Genomic DNA, 13,730 nt, shown 5'->3' with positions numbered 1-13,730 from the left:
GGATTATCCCGGCAATACCCTACATGGGTACCGTAAACAGAAGATCCAAAAATTCTGATTATCGGTGTACAGTGAAGATCCAAAAATTTTATTAACGGTGTACAGTACAACAGTGGGTGAGAACAATGGAGTCATCTATTTTTTTGGAAACGACAATCTTAATTTTTGCTAACTCACTGTGGGATTTGGAAAATAAATAAAACTCACTAATAATCAGTTACTTGGTCCTGGAGTGACGTGAATTATTACCAAAAAGTTCAACTTTCATTATTCGCAGCATTGAGTATTAAGTTGAAAATTGATTCATTTTTGAGATAGTTCTTCTCACGCTATTGAATATTTCTGTTTAATCTCACGGTAGGGAATAGGTATTATTGAATAGGGATCGGATTACTGTGTGAATATGTTTACCTCTGCGCTGCTCTTGGCTGGCATAGCATTCTTGAGCTTGTGGACTGGCTGCTGGGACTGGGGTTGCTCGGACTTGGACACCCGCTTGTACTTGGCCAACAAGTCCTTGCTCAGGTGCAGCGAGCCCGGACTCTGCAACAAACAAACAACATTATCACATCTATTTCAACATATTATTTTCTAATAGAAGACAAACGATAATCAAACATAAGTAATTCCAATGAGACAAGGCTAAAAAGGTTATATTTTTCACATAATGATGTACCAGTTTACCAGCCACTGTTGGCACGTGTCATTTGAAATAGTTGGCAGAAAATTCACCACGTTCGAATATGAAGCCGGAAATTATGATGACTACAACTTATTATGTCTACAACCAACAATATCTTGCCGAACAGGTCAAGCGAGTTATTTTTTGACCCAGAACAATGAAAACAGAACTGAAAGTTCAGCTTCCACGTAATATTGGCCTAGTCATCTCATCTATTTTACGAGTGGGAATTTGCTCTTTACATTAAAGTTACAATTAGTTTTTTACATAAATACGCCTGTTATGGCAATGTGCGCAAGCCTCATCTAGTTTTCACATAATTTGCTTGTCCAATATGTACAGCAATTCGTTTCCAAACCACTTTCAACTATTTGGAAGAAGGAAGGAAAAGGATAAAAAAATCAGTGATTTGTTGATCAGATAAAGCCCTATAAATCTGGATGAAACTTTGATTTCGCTTAGCGTTCGATATAAATATTGACAGTACCAAATTCATAATGCTAGTTTGATTTGGAATATTCCCACTGATTTCCTTTCACCAATTTTTCTGCTTTATCGCTAATCATTGGTACAATAACTTAATCAATCTTAGTAAATGTTATACAATATCACTCTGACATGTGACTCATATAGCCTACACTTTTTACAGTGCAATACTTTTTGAAGTTCACTCACACAACGGTTATATGTTTACTGGAGGTTGTGTTTTTTTACTGAAACATCCTTTTTAGTATCTTCAATACAAAAATACTGCACAGACACGTTGGACAAGATTTGAAATTGTTGTACTTGACAACTGTACAAAACACTTTACGATGGAACATAAAACTAGATCTCCCACATATACGTTTAAAACAGCATATTGGAAATAACTTTTAAGTTGGAATGCAAAAGTCATAATTTACTAGGAATGTCAGACAGTTAGGCCTTCAACTTCTGCATCATAAAACAAGTGATTGAAAATGACTGCACGAGATGGAATCGATATTGGAAGCTGGAACTGCTGAGTAGGATCAAGAGACAAGAGGGGACAAAGAAAATCCAAGCTTCTATGCTTCACTTTGTTCGCAACGATACTCAGCACGTTGTGAATCTAATGAGAAAAGTTATAAGTGTATGTGTGGGTTCCAAATGGGATATTACACATTACAGCATGTCCTTTACGAGTTTTCAATGTCTTCATTTCTGCAGGCGGATTCCATAACATGCTGTATATTATTAGAAGCAGAATCCAAAAGTACGTGAGCATGAAATAAGATTTGCAGATACAGTACTGTATGTTAACTGGGAGTCCACCACCACAGATTCCAACCTCTCAAGTGGTTGTCTGCGCCACTACTAACAACAAATATATAACGTTGACCATAGCTTTTCAAAGATGACGTACCTACAATTAAAAATTCCAAACAGTTTGTCAATTTTAACCACGATCAATATTCTAGTCTAGTTGAATGCTTGCCAATTCTAAAAATCTTATTTCATCGCTCAAGTGGTTGGTTGATAAAGCAACCAGAAGTGGAAACATCTCCAATCAGACCCGTCTATTTGTTTAGCAAACATTCAAATCTTCTCTGCTCAGTGACCTCAATCCAAAAAAATTCGTTGATGCTAAAATTATTCCCGACTGAAGTTTTGATTGAAGCCGAAAAGTTCCAGTTCCACTATAAAAATTATCATAATTATTATTATTAACATAATTGGCTATTACATTTATTTCTATTACATTATAATAATTATCAATGTTTTCTTGTTGGTGTCATGTATCTTTAAGGAATAATGAATACACTTCCATGTCATTGAACTCAGAAACTGATAATATTATTATGAATGAATATATTGCAAGTGTGTAACAAATTGCTTCAATGCAATAACATTAGTATCTGCTATATTTAAATTATTTATCCCCAATTTCCAACTGACAACTTCACGATTTTTCTTTGTGTATTACATTCTTGCAGTGCATTATATCATGAACTATTCGAAGCACGACCATAATGAGGTTAATTGAGTACAGAAATTTGATGTTAGTGGTATGATACATTTTGAAAATAATTGTTAATCGTTCATCGAACTTTATGAATTGGATGTGTTAATTGATGTATGTTGTATGGCGTTGAATGTACAATGTATTCAGAATCATTTCCATACAATAATGATAGTAGATTATTATGAATACGTGTTCAATCGAGATGAATTGAGCCGCATTTAATTGAATTTAATGGAGATATCAGCGCGAATAAAGGGCACGCTCGTTATTTTCATTGAAAGAGGGCGTTGACTGGATTCCTTTTATCCGGAAAACTCGCCGGTTCGCTGCTGTGTAGTGACGTCACGACTGATGAAAGCCATGCATCTTTCCCTGCAGCTGATGCGTGGGCAGATGAAAGTGCACGATTCCGTGACGTAATGACTCAAAACTTCGGTCTTTAATCAGGATTGAAGGGGTTTCCCACCCTCTACCAGATGAAATGTCAGTGGTTCACAAGTGCTGGGGCTGGCCCAATTATCAATAGAGGCCATAATGCATCTGGAGCAAAGGATCAATTCCCAGCGAATAGTATTAGGTCATGCATAGGTAATAAGATTAGGTGACAAAGTAGTCCCCATAATGAGAAAATCTCATTATGCCTAGCTAGCACTGACTCTTGCTAGTTCACAGGATTGAACAGACTGTCTAGTCTGGATTATGGTTAATACATTCTGATAAAGGAGTTGGGTAGTTCACTGCTTGTCTGCTTTAATCAGTGGATCAGATGTTAAATATATAGAGTGGCCCAGAACTTAACCTCTTGGGTGGAGACTTCTGAGCCATTCTGTGAGATTGTCATTATTTGAGGGTATTATGATTGAGTTATAAGTTAACAAGGTTTAAATAGCCTTATTCACAGACGATCCCTATAATTATTTAGGGCTCATATTCATATAAGCCCTTTCCTAACAAGCAATGAGTTCACTACAAAATTGATTGAATAATTGAAAAAGTTTAGCACACCTGAAAAAATTCTAGTTATTTTAAACAGGTAAAAATTACTCAATCAATATTCATGATTGCCTATATTAGGATACTATAATAGTTTCCTATTTGGCTATTCCTAATTATAAGAATTAAATTATTCAATCATAAGATTTGAAAGCTGTGAATCATTAATTCTCTTTTCTAAATGCAATGAAGAAAAAAAACATTGGAAGTGTTATTAACACATCAACGTCGAAAATATCACAAAAAGATCTACCATCAAATTGAAAATATATTATTCTATAAGAATTAATCACATTCAACATTTCGACGCTGAACATGAGTATACTTTCAAGTAGCATGACAGTTGAGATTGACAACAGATATGTTGTGATTAATCACACAACGGGGGTTTAATTGGTAGAAACGGTTTCGCTCTAATACAATTAACGGCTTATTCGATAGCAATTAAAGATCAACTGCAATTACTGCGTCTACATGTGCACAAGCCCAGACTACGAAAACATGCAACAGAGACTAATTGAATTTGTGATTGCTCAAATTCCTTACCGTAGTGAAATCATCAAGATCTGGAGTTTTCATTTCGCTGTCAAACGACTGTATCGTACGCATAAACTAACATGGCAGGTTTCACTTCTAGAAAGTGTGAATGAAATATTGTCTTGAAAATTCTCCTACATGTGGAAAAAATATTTAAAAAAGTACTGAATAATTCGAATTTCAAATCAGAAACTTGGTAAACATTAATAATATTGTAGTAATTAATACATTAATTATTAATATTATTAATAATAATATTAATAATTTCTAATCGGCAACTTGTAAAATGTATTGGTAAACATTAGTAATATTATAGGTTAATGAGAGATAATTGTTTGAGATCCGTTCAAGTTATAATTCTCATTGATAGAGGGTAGATTAACATAAAGTATAACTTCAAATATTGTGAATGCAAATCACAAATTTTTATAAATCACTTGGATGAAAATATACAATTAGAATATTATTATTATTATGATAATAATCTATTCCGTAACAGCATTGAACCTTGCTCTCTATTATAACGATCAGAATCAGCTGATTCCTGATGATAATTTTCAGCTTGCCGCTCTGTCATTTTCATTGTTACATATAAACCACGTCATAGGAATTGTGAGTGTTCAAATTGTTTGATCTTTAGTATCAACTCAATTTATAGCTGGAAGACAAGGCGAGTGAATTTTTTATAGCTGTAGAATTTTATTTCAAGAAAGAAAAATGAATGAATTGTCTCCAGAAGACACAAGATAGTGGTGATTCCAACCCAACAGCAGACCAAAACACTGAGCGACAAGCTATCCCTTGCAAACAAGTTTCTCACGTAAAAATTGAAAAAAAAAACTTGGATTATAAATTATTGAATAGACCCAGCTATTTCTAATGCAACAGGTGCGCCTACCTCATTAAAAATCTAACTCTTTCTTTCCGTTCCCTTGAATTTCATTATCAGCTTCCGGACCGAAATCTAAAAAAGGCAGCAATAGACAAGCTCAAGTTTTGAAAATCAGAGCCGAGAAAATTTTGATGTAGCTCCTGGCAGCGAAATTCAATGCAGCCACTAATAAGCGGCAAGTTTGGAAACAATAAATACAGAAGGCAACACCTTATAAGGATAGCTTTCTTTGGCCCGCTATAAAAAGTTACGTCAGATTGTCCAGCAAGCGAGCCTGTTCGAAAAACAGTTTGGAGAACATTGCTTGAATACAGATACATATAAAAGACACCAGCAGCCAACAGTGAGTCATTCTAATTACAATCGTCATCATCATCAACATCATTATCATAAAAAACAATTGACTGACTTCCTTTGATCCTCAATCCCATGCATAATTTCACACCTCTATTTCCATGTTACTACTGTCAGTGCCAAGGTGAGTAGATAAACTCTGATAATCTTGATCCTTAAGTGCACACATGTCATGATACATGCATTATCTTTCAATAAGTAATCGACTTTTGATTAGTATAACGAACTACAACGAACGAAAGTCAAGATATTGGATAAGGCAAACACAAATACATTATCATTAAGGAAAAATAGGCAACTTTCCAAAGCTCTTCCTATTAATGGATTTAGTCATATACAACATGGTCCATAATATACGACCTGAATATAGTATTCCTCAGTATATTTTATAGAAAAGTTATTTTCCTTGAAATATTGTGAAGATGTGAATGAAAGTATCACATATGAATTGCTATTTCTTTACTTCATTGAAATTTCACTCTTAAAACAGTTGCTATAGAGCTATCATTGTCCCTATGACTAATGATGAAGTAATGCCTGCTGGTGACTACCATACTTGAACGTGTTGAGTAATTAAAGGCGTACAACCAGTTGAACCGGAAATATTATACCAATTTGAATACTCATTTACACACAAACGAAAATAGTGTCGATTGGCACACTCAGTCTGTGAATCAGAATGACTGACGAATCAAAAAGTGACACATAATATAACCTACATTTGGACTGTCGTATAAATTGGAAGAGTTTAAGGGACAGTTGAGCCCTAGGGTTATAAGGAAAAGGAAAATTGTTTATGATCATTGAACTATGCTGAAATGAATTATAATTGAGTCAATAAATGTCTCAATTTCCGAATCAGAATGACTTGAGTCAAGGAATGTGTCAGCACTCATGCCGCAGATGTAATGTTTGTGAATAGGATGACTGGAGTCGATGAATGAGTCAGCACTTGTCGCAGTGCGGTCTGCTATCGATGTGCACGGAGGCGCAACTTTCCAACTTTTCGTCAACAGACCAAGTGAAGTGCACTGAGTGGACTCTCACTCTCAGCCGCCCCACCCCCCGCCTCATCAACTAGCCCAAACTTGCAGCAAAGTTTGGCAAATCTCTCAACTTCGCATTGGATTCGCTTTTCAATCAGAGTTGACCAACTACTTCAATGAAGTTTGCGTATAATTGTGAATTGTGCCGGCTCTCCAAAGTTCGATCACAGCAATGTTTGTATATGAAGCATGAAGATTATTGGCCCTACGAATTTGATAAGAGAGCAAAGAAACTGACATCAACTGATAATAATTGGTGGATTTCTGTTAAATTTAAACACATCATCAAGTACTGATAAAGTTATATTTTGAAGACTGAAATAGCTATTTATTTGTAGAATCTCTGTTGATATTGTGGAACTCAATAGTAGTAGAACAGCGAGATACAGCGAACATGAAGCGCTATATCACTCATGAATATCAGAATTCTTTGCATTGATACAGCAGAATATTAACAAGATTCATTATTATATTTATCAACAGGGGAATACTCCACTCCATATCTTCCGCCAGTCCAGTACGAAGCTACAACGGTACCACTTCTTGGTGAAATCAATTTTGTTGAAGCTGATTAGAAGTGAATTTTTTGTGACTTTGTGGTTCGTTAGCCATGTGAGGTGAGCCATGTATCAGCTGTGTGGATGGACAAATAAGAGTATTAATCGAGTGCTCGTTAAAAAGACGACTAGCCAGCGGATGTCGGCTCTCTGCCACTACCACTGGAGGAGGATGGAGAAAAGATTATGATAAGAAAAAGAAGAGGAAGAGCGATAAAAAAGAAGAAGTGGCAGCAAGATAAAAAGAAGAAGAAGCGAGTTCGACGACCCGTGGCAGCATCTCTGTTGGCTCGGCCAGGGACAGATCAGAGAAGAGCAACCAGTTCTATTCCTTTGTCAAGGGCCACTGGCTCAATGCTCCTCGCTGCTCACTGCTCACTGCTCAGGTTCAGTGCATTGTGCAGTGCACTCTTCAATGCCATCTTCTATTGCTCACCACTGCTCAGGCTTCCAGTATGCCCTTTTTGGTTTTTGCTCTTTTCTCAAATTCCAAATACAAGACGACAAATGGAATGCATGTGTGGGTGAAATGAAAGGGGAAAAATGAACTGCATTAAAAAGATTAATTTCTTGAGAATTGTGAAAAGATTGGAAGAGACTAAGAAAGATGTTTCACAAAAAACTACTTTGATTCTAGATTATGATAAATGGAGTGGAAAATAATGTCAATAAAATTCTCGTTTCTTCTTCCAAGAAGAGATTAGGATACAATAATTATAGTATTAAAGTAATACTATATTATGCGATTGAAATTAATGGAGTGATTGCACTCCACATGCACTCGACCGAATGAGATGTTTACATGAGGATGATACTCTTCAAACGAATGATAAGATAATGTGATGAAATAGAAGAAAATTAAATTATATGCCTCTCATTTCATAGGCCAAGAACGAGATGGGACGCAAAGTTAAAGAGCAAAGCACGAGAAATTGAAACAAACGGTTTTGAAAGGAACGTTTTCCAGCCCTATAATAATAATAATAATGGAATAATAGCAGCAGCAAATATATTGTGGAAGCTGATAACTACAGCTAATGAACATTAATTATGCACCTAGTAATAGAAGTGAAACAATTGGAATTTAATAAGAAGCATATTATGCTTTCTATAGTTTCATAATAGATAAAATATCAATTGAAAGCTGTGATAATATGTAGAAGGCTAGAAGAGACTAGAAAGCCACGATGAATGAATAAGGATAATATTTTAGTCACGTTAGTAATATCCTAGTGAAGGAAATTTGTATTGGCAATAATCCATTGTGGTGAATGAATAAACGATCATAATGATATTCTTGCTAGAGCCCTAGAATATTATGGAAATGATGATAGAGTTTGAACGATGTTAAGTTTGAACTTTACTTATGAGTAAACTTTTAATAGGACTATGTTCAAGTCAAAAGCCTTGGGGGTGCTTTGAAGGGAAAACAGAAGCTTTACAACGTTCTGCATCATAAATAACTTCAGTTTCAATTATAAAGCAATAGTAGTCAGTCTTCAGTCTTGGTTCACATTTTTTACAAGTTAGTGAGTTTGGATTCTTTGAAATAAATATGAACAGAAAAGTAATATTGATAACATTTTATACTGATAACTAGAATCTAATCCATTGGATCCCAAGGTAGAGTTTCAACACCTGTCAAGTTTTGCTATGGTGATTGGAGAATGGATAGATTCATCACTATGGGCTACTGAGTCAAATTAAAGGTAAGGATATTTTATATAAGAGCAGATCAATCCCTCATTCTAGCACTCACTCAATCAATCACACTATTGTTGCACAGTAGCCTATATTATAAGATCATCATAAGAAAACGACAAAAATAAGTGTTAGCTCTTGAAAAATGTAAATGTTCCATTCACAACAATAATCATATCCTACTTGGAAACTTGTGAATTGCTTTTGTGTGGATAAGAGAAAACTTTACTTTTGTAGCTGACCATGAGCATGTCATCCGCAAAAAAACCTCATGAAAAACCCGAAACACAACGGTAAGTAGAGCAAACCAGAATAACACACAACTGAACAGATTAGTTCCAGAAGATTAAATCTGAGAGTCATTTTTCTTGTCTCGAGTATTCCTGGATGAATTAACAGCTCGCCACATCAAAGTTGAGGGCGGTAAACAGTTTTGAAACTCACTAAAGTTCTGAATAAGGTGAACGTGAACGATGTTGTCTGGCCAATGCCAGCCACAAAAATGCTCTCATGTCCATGAAATACATTTTCCAGGCGGGAAATTGAGTTAGTCTTTTGACATTTTCAACAGAGATTTTAGAATTAATAAACTGTAATTTAAAAAAAATAAATTTTCGTAACACTGTCAAAGCAGACACTCTGATATAACATGGACATGACATTTTAAATATCGTGACATCGTGCGAGAACTGAGAAGCATGGAAATAAGTTACATAGTTGAATGTGTATGAAAGCTGGTAGCCTATATGAGCTGACAAAGCACTGATTGGATTTAATGCTCGGACTACAAAATATTGAGAGCTTTTCGATTGATATTTCACTAGCGCATCATATCCTGGTTAATTGACACTGCAGCCTTCGATGATAGTTTTTGGTTCTACTCTATTGGCCAAGCACTACTGAGAAATCAATGTTTCAATCAGAATATGATCTATTTATACAAACTTGTTTCAAAGAATTGTACTGTGTTTACAGTGAATACTCGACTAATTTCGAAATAATGGTTTATAATTACACACGCCCAATTCTAAGGCTCATGTGGGCATCGTCCTCAGTAATATATATTATTATTGAAACTGGTTTCTGTATTACCTATTGTTAACTATGCAATTGATTTTTTTCATTGAGTTCTGCGGTAGACATTGTGATTTGATCAACTGAAGTTCAATAAATACAGCTTTAATAAACCAAATTCTATTTAATGAAAATCTGGTGTGGTGCACTCACACAACTTTCCTTGTCGTTATGAAAATTTATCAACTGACGCTTGTGTTCCCGCGCATCTCAAGTCTACTTATAAACAAATATCTAAGCCAGCTGGTGACAGGACAATAACGCTAGATATAAACGAGATCTGCTATCTCTTCATAGTAAATGATTTAATAGAATCAACAGTTGCCAACAGTTTGCAATTGACTAATATTATTTTCTCGAATTTCGAGCTTATTTCCAATTTTAGCTGAGAATGTTACTGAACATTAATTGTAGAGATTTTTATGCTCAATCTTTTCCACTCGAATTTTTTTGTTTAAATTGTATCTGAAGCCTGATAATTGGGAATCTAAAACCAAACTTCGCATAGATGGTGCAGTGCTCCTGAAATTTTTACAGATATGAGACTTGTGGCAGTTGATAGAGCCTATCAATGACTTTTCTAGGTATGAATTTGATCAAAATCGTTGGAGCCGTTTTCGAGAAAATCGCGAGAAACCCTGTTTTTGACAACATTTGCGCCATTTTAGCCGCCATCTTGAATTGCATTTGATCGAAAATGTTCGTGTCGGATCCTTATAGTGTAAGGACCTTAAGTTCCAAATTTCAAGTCATTCCGTTAATTGGGAGATGAGATATCGTGTAAACAGACACACATACACTCATATACACACACCCACACACACACACACACCACACACACACACACACACACATACAGACCAATACCCAAAAACCACTTTTTTGGACTCAGGGAACCTTGAAACGTATGGAAATTTAGAAATTGGTGTACCTTAATTTTTTTCGGAAAGCAATACTTTCCTTACCTATGGTAATAGGGCAAGGAAAGTAAAAATTGAATCGATCTAATGTTCAAATATGAAATCGCAAGGTGAGACAATCATTACACAAGGCTTACTTATTTTCAAATTATACTCTAACAATTCTTCAAATAAGACACAATAACTTTGTAAGGTTTTAATAAACTACTGATTTCATTTCTTCACAGATAAAAATTTCCGAATTAGAAAGAGATGTTCATCATATAACGGCAATGAAGAGAAAGGTAACTCGTCATTTCCTAGTTAGTGCTCGAAATGTATTTTCATTTTCGGTAGGCTACCAACTGGAAGAGTAATAATGGCTGGGCAAGGCAGGGCAGAGGGATCGACAGAGCGAATCGTGAAACCACGGAAGAACACAAGCGCTGAGCAACGATGCGTTGAAGGAAAAGTATTAGGAAGAGCAAGCAGCAACTGTATACTGAATTCTACGAGACAGGTAATTAATTATGAAAATAAAAAGAGTAAAGATTTATCAAACAGATTTGAAACAGAACTAATACTGATTTCAAATTGCATCCACATCTCTCTTGTTATATTGATAATTCTCCTTACTTAAAACCACGTTACTTCTTCCCTTTTAGAATTAGCTAGCATAATAGGGTACAGTTTAAAAAAGTTGGTGTCCTTCTCAATATAACTTACATGAGTGGTGTAACCATCAATTCCAATTTTTCAAGGCAGAATACTTTCATTATTACTGTACTTGTATAAACAATATATAATCATTATTAAAGAAAATTTTTGTATCCTTGCCATTTTCTAGTAGATTGTATTTGTTGTTCATATAATTAATAATTGATGATCGATCAGTCTAAATGCAGTTTGCTAGACAAATATTTCATGTAGATTGTGATTGTAACTTATCAGTAAGTAAACTGAGAGAATAAATTATGCATGATTGAATTTTAATTACATACCAGACATAAATGGACTGTTACAGTAACAAATTCAACAACGAAATTTTCAAATAAAGCCATGATATTACTACATCAAAAATCTAAATAGTTTCAAGATTAGTCAGTTGATGCAGCTACAGAATTATTCATATAGTCTACGTGTCTCTACTAGTATAATGCATTACAATATTATGCATACAAGCTATCCATAAATTTCCTAGTTTACGTTCCAAGTATGTCAATTTATACAAACGATACCAACTACTCGTGATGACAATATTCTCTTACAAGGAAAATATGGAAACTGGCAGTGTTTATTGGCTATGAGGATGACAATTTTTCCATAATTCTAGGCAATCAGAAGCAAAGCAGGTCTCGTTGAACGACTCTTGCTCCATCTCAGCCACGCATCTAGCAGAGTGCGTACGCAGCACAGCACAGCACTGCGATTGCCGATGACCCACTGACTGGGGATGTGCTCTCATTCTGCTAGCTGCTAGAAGGTGGAAGTGGGTTGGCAGCTCAGCTGATGGCTGCCATAAGTCTTGAACTTTGCCTTTTGCTCTGCCGAGTTGTTGTCAAGCGGTGAACTCGAGAGCAATCAGCCGACAAAAACAGCCTGCCTCGTTTTTGCATGCAAACTTCGAGCTCGGAGCGCATTGGCATTCAATGCGCGAGAAAATGTACGGCGCATGAATTCTGCATGAGTTTGGATCACGGGAGGTGGCGATTGAAAATGTCACTAATCGACAATCCCAGTTCAGGAGCAAGATTACCCATAATCTACATCTACAGGAGAGTTATAATTGGATTGTATTTGAGGTTACAATTATATTTTAGGTAGTGAACTGAGGTTAGGATTGGAATCTAAAACATATCAAACCTACTCCAAATTATTGTGATATGGTAATTTGTATAATGTTGGGCATAATTTATAATTTAATATTGATCCAAACAACCTACAAAACATCTATATATTTTACCATACCCTATCACCCAGAAATTTTTACTTTTACAAACTTATAACACTTTTTAAATGTAATTTTCAGTATAGATTTCTTGCTCCTGCCGCACCTTACAACTTGAGATTTCCATTAATATTCCTAGTCCCCAGATTCAATAATGTATACGGCAAAAGATCCCTCCACTATGTTCTTCCCTACTTATTCAATAGACTTCCCCAAAATATTCGAGACTACACTAAAAAGGACATAATGATGTATCTTAATATTAATGCGAACACACTAAACTTATAATTTATTATATACTTAGATTATCTATAATATATATTATTATTATTGTTACTATTATTTGGCTACACAATTACCAGCGAGTTTTTATATTATTTCTAAGTTCTGGCTGGCTGAAATTCTATTTTTCTCATTGTTGACACTGCCGCCTGCCTCAGCGATGAAATGTTTTATCAAGATAGTGTGAAACAATCCTTCTTTCTATTTTTCTTCTTCTTTTCATACTTTTCAGTTGATTTTTCTTATTCAACAAACTTTGTAAAGTTATTTTTTAGTTTATACTTTCTTGTTTTTATTACATTACATATTGTCTTTTTCTTTATTTATTTCGAACTTCGAATGTCATAAAAATTCCTAGTAAACTTACCTAATTATATTCTTAATATTGTTTTTGTGATTGGGCACCCGCCGAAAAACCTACAGGTTTGGCAGGACCCTGAATTGTTTTTTTTTTGAAATTGTGAATAAAATTTGATTTGATTTGATTTGATTTTGCATGTTTCAAAATACAGAAGAAGGTGTGTGAGGCGGATTCAAAGTTTCGAAAGTATATATTTTTTCCTGAAAGGTTTGTAGAGCAAATAAAACAAAATATTTTGAGATAAGAATCAACAAAATAGCCAAAATTACAAATATTTGTGAAACAATATGATCCGTCTCTGGAATGTGCTTGCCTGGCGGCTCTGATGGATGATCCTCGACCCAATTCAAAACTGTTCTATTTTGTACTTTCTTCTTCCAATCTCTGTCTCTAGTAACTAGTATCTTAACTTTTGCA

At 35.0% G+C, this 13,730-nt stretch overlaps 1 protein-coding gene across 2 annotated transcripts in view; it reads right to left on the bottom strand.

The window, feature by feature from the left end:
* LOC111054272 (dual specificity tyrosine-phosphorylation-regulated kinase 4) overlaps positions 1-13,730 on the bottom strand; it is a 272,216-nt gene that overhangs the window by 24,536 nt on the left and 233,950 nt on the right. For both annotated transcript variants that reach the window (XM_039423690.1, XM_039423689.1), the window contains exon 3: positions 412-543. In XM_039423690.1, coding sequence (XP_039279624.1) covers positions 412-543 — 132 coding nt within the window. The remainder of the gene's footprint in view (positions 1-411; positions 544-13,730) is intronic.

This window comes from Nilaparvata lugens, chromosome 3 (assembly GCF_014356525.2).
Source record: "Nilaparvata lugens isolate BPH chromosome 3, ASM1435652v1, whole genome shotgun sequence".
Taxonomy (NCBI): domain Eukaryota; kingdom Metazoa; phylum Arthropoda; class Insecta; order Hemiptera; family Delphacidae; genus Nilaparvata; species Nilaparvata lugens.
The sequence above is the reverse complement of the archived record's forward strand: the minus strand, read 5'-3'. Positions and strand labels throughout refer to the sequence as shown.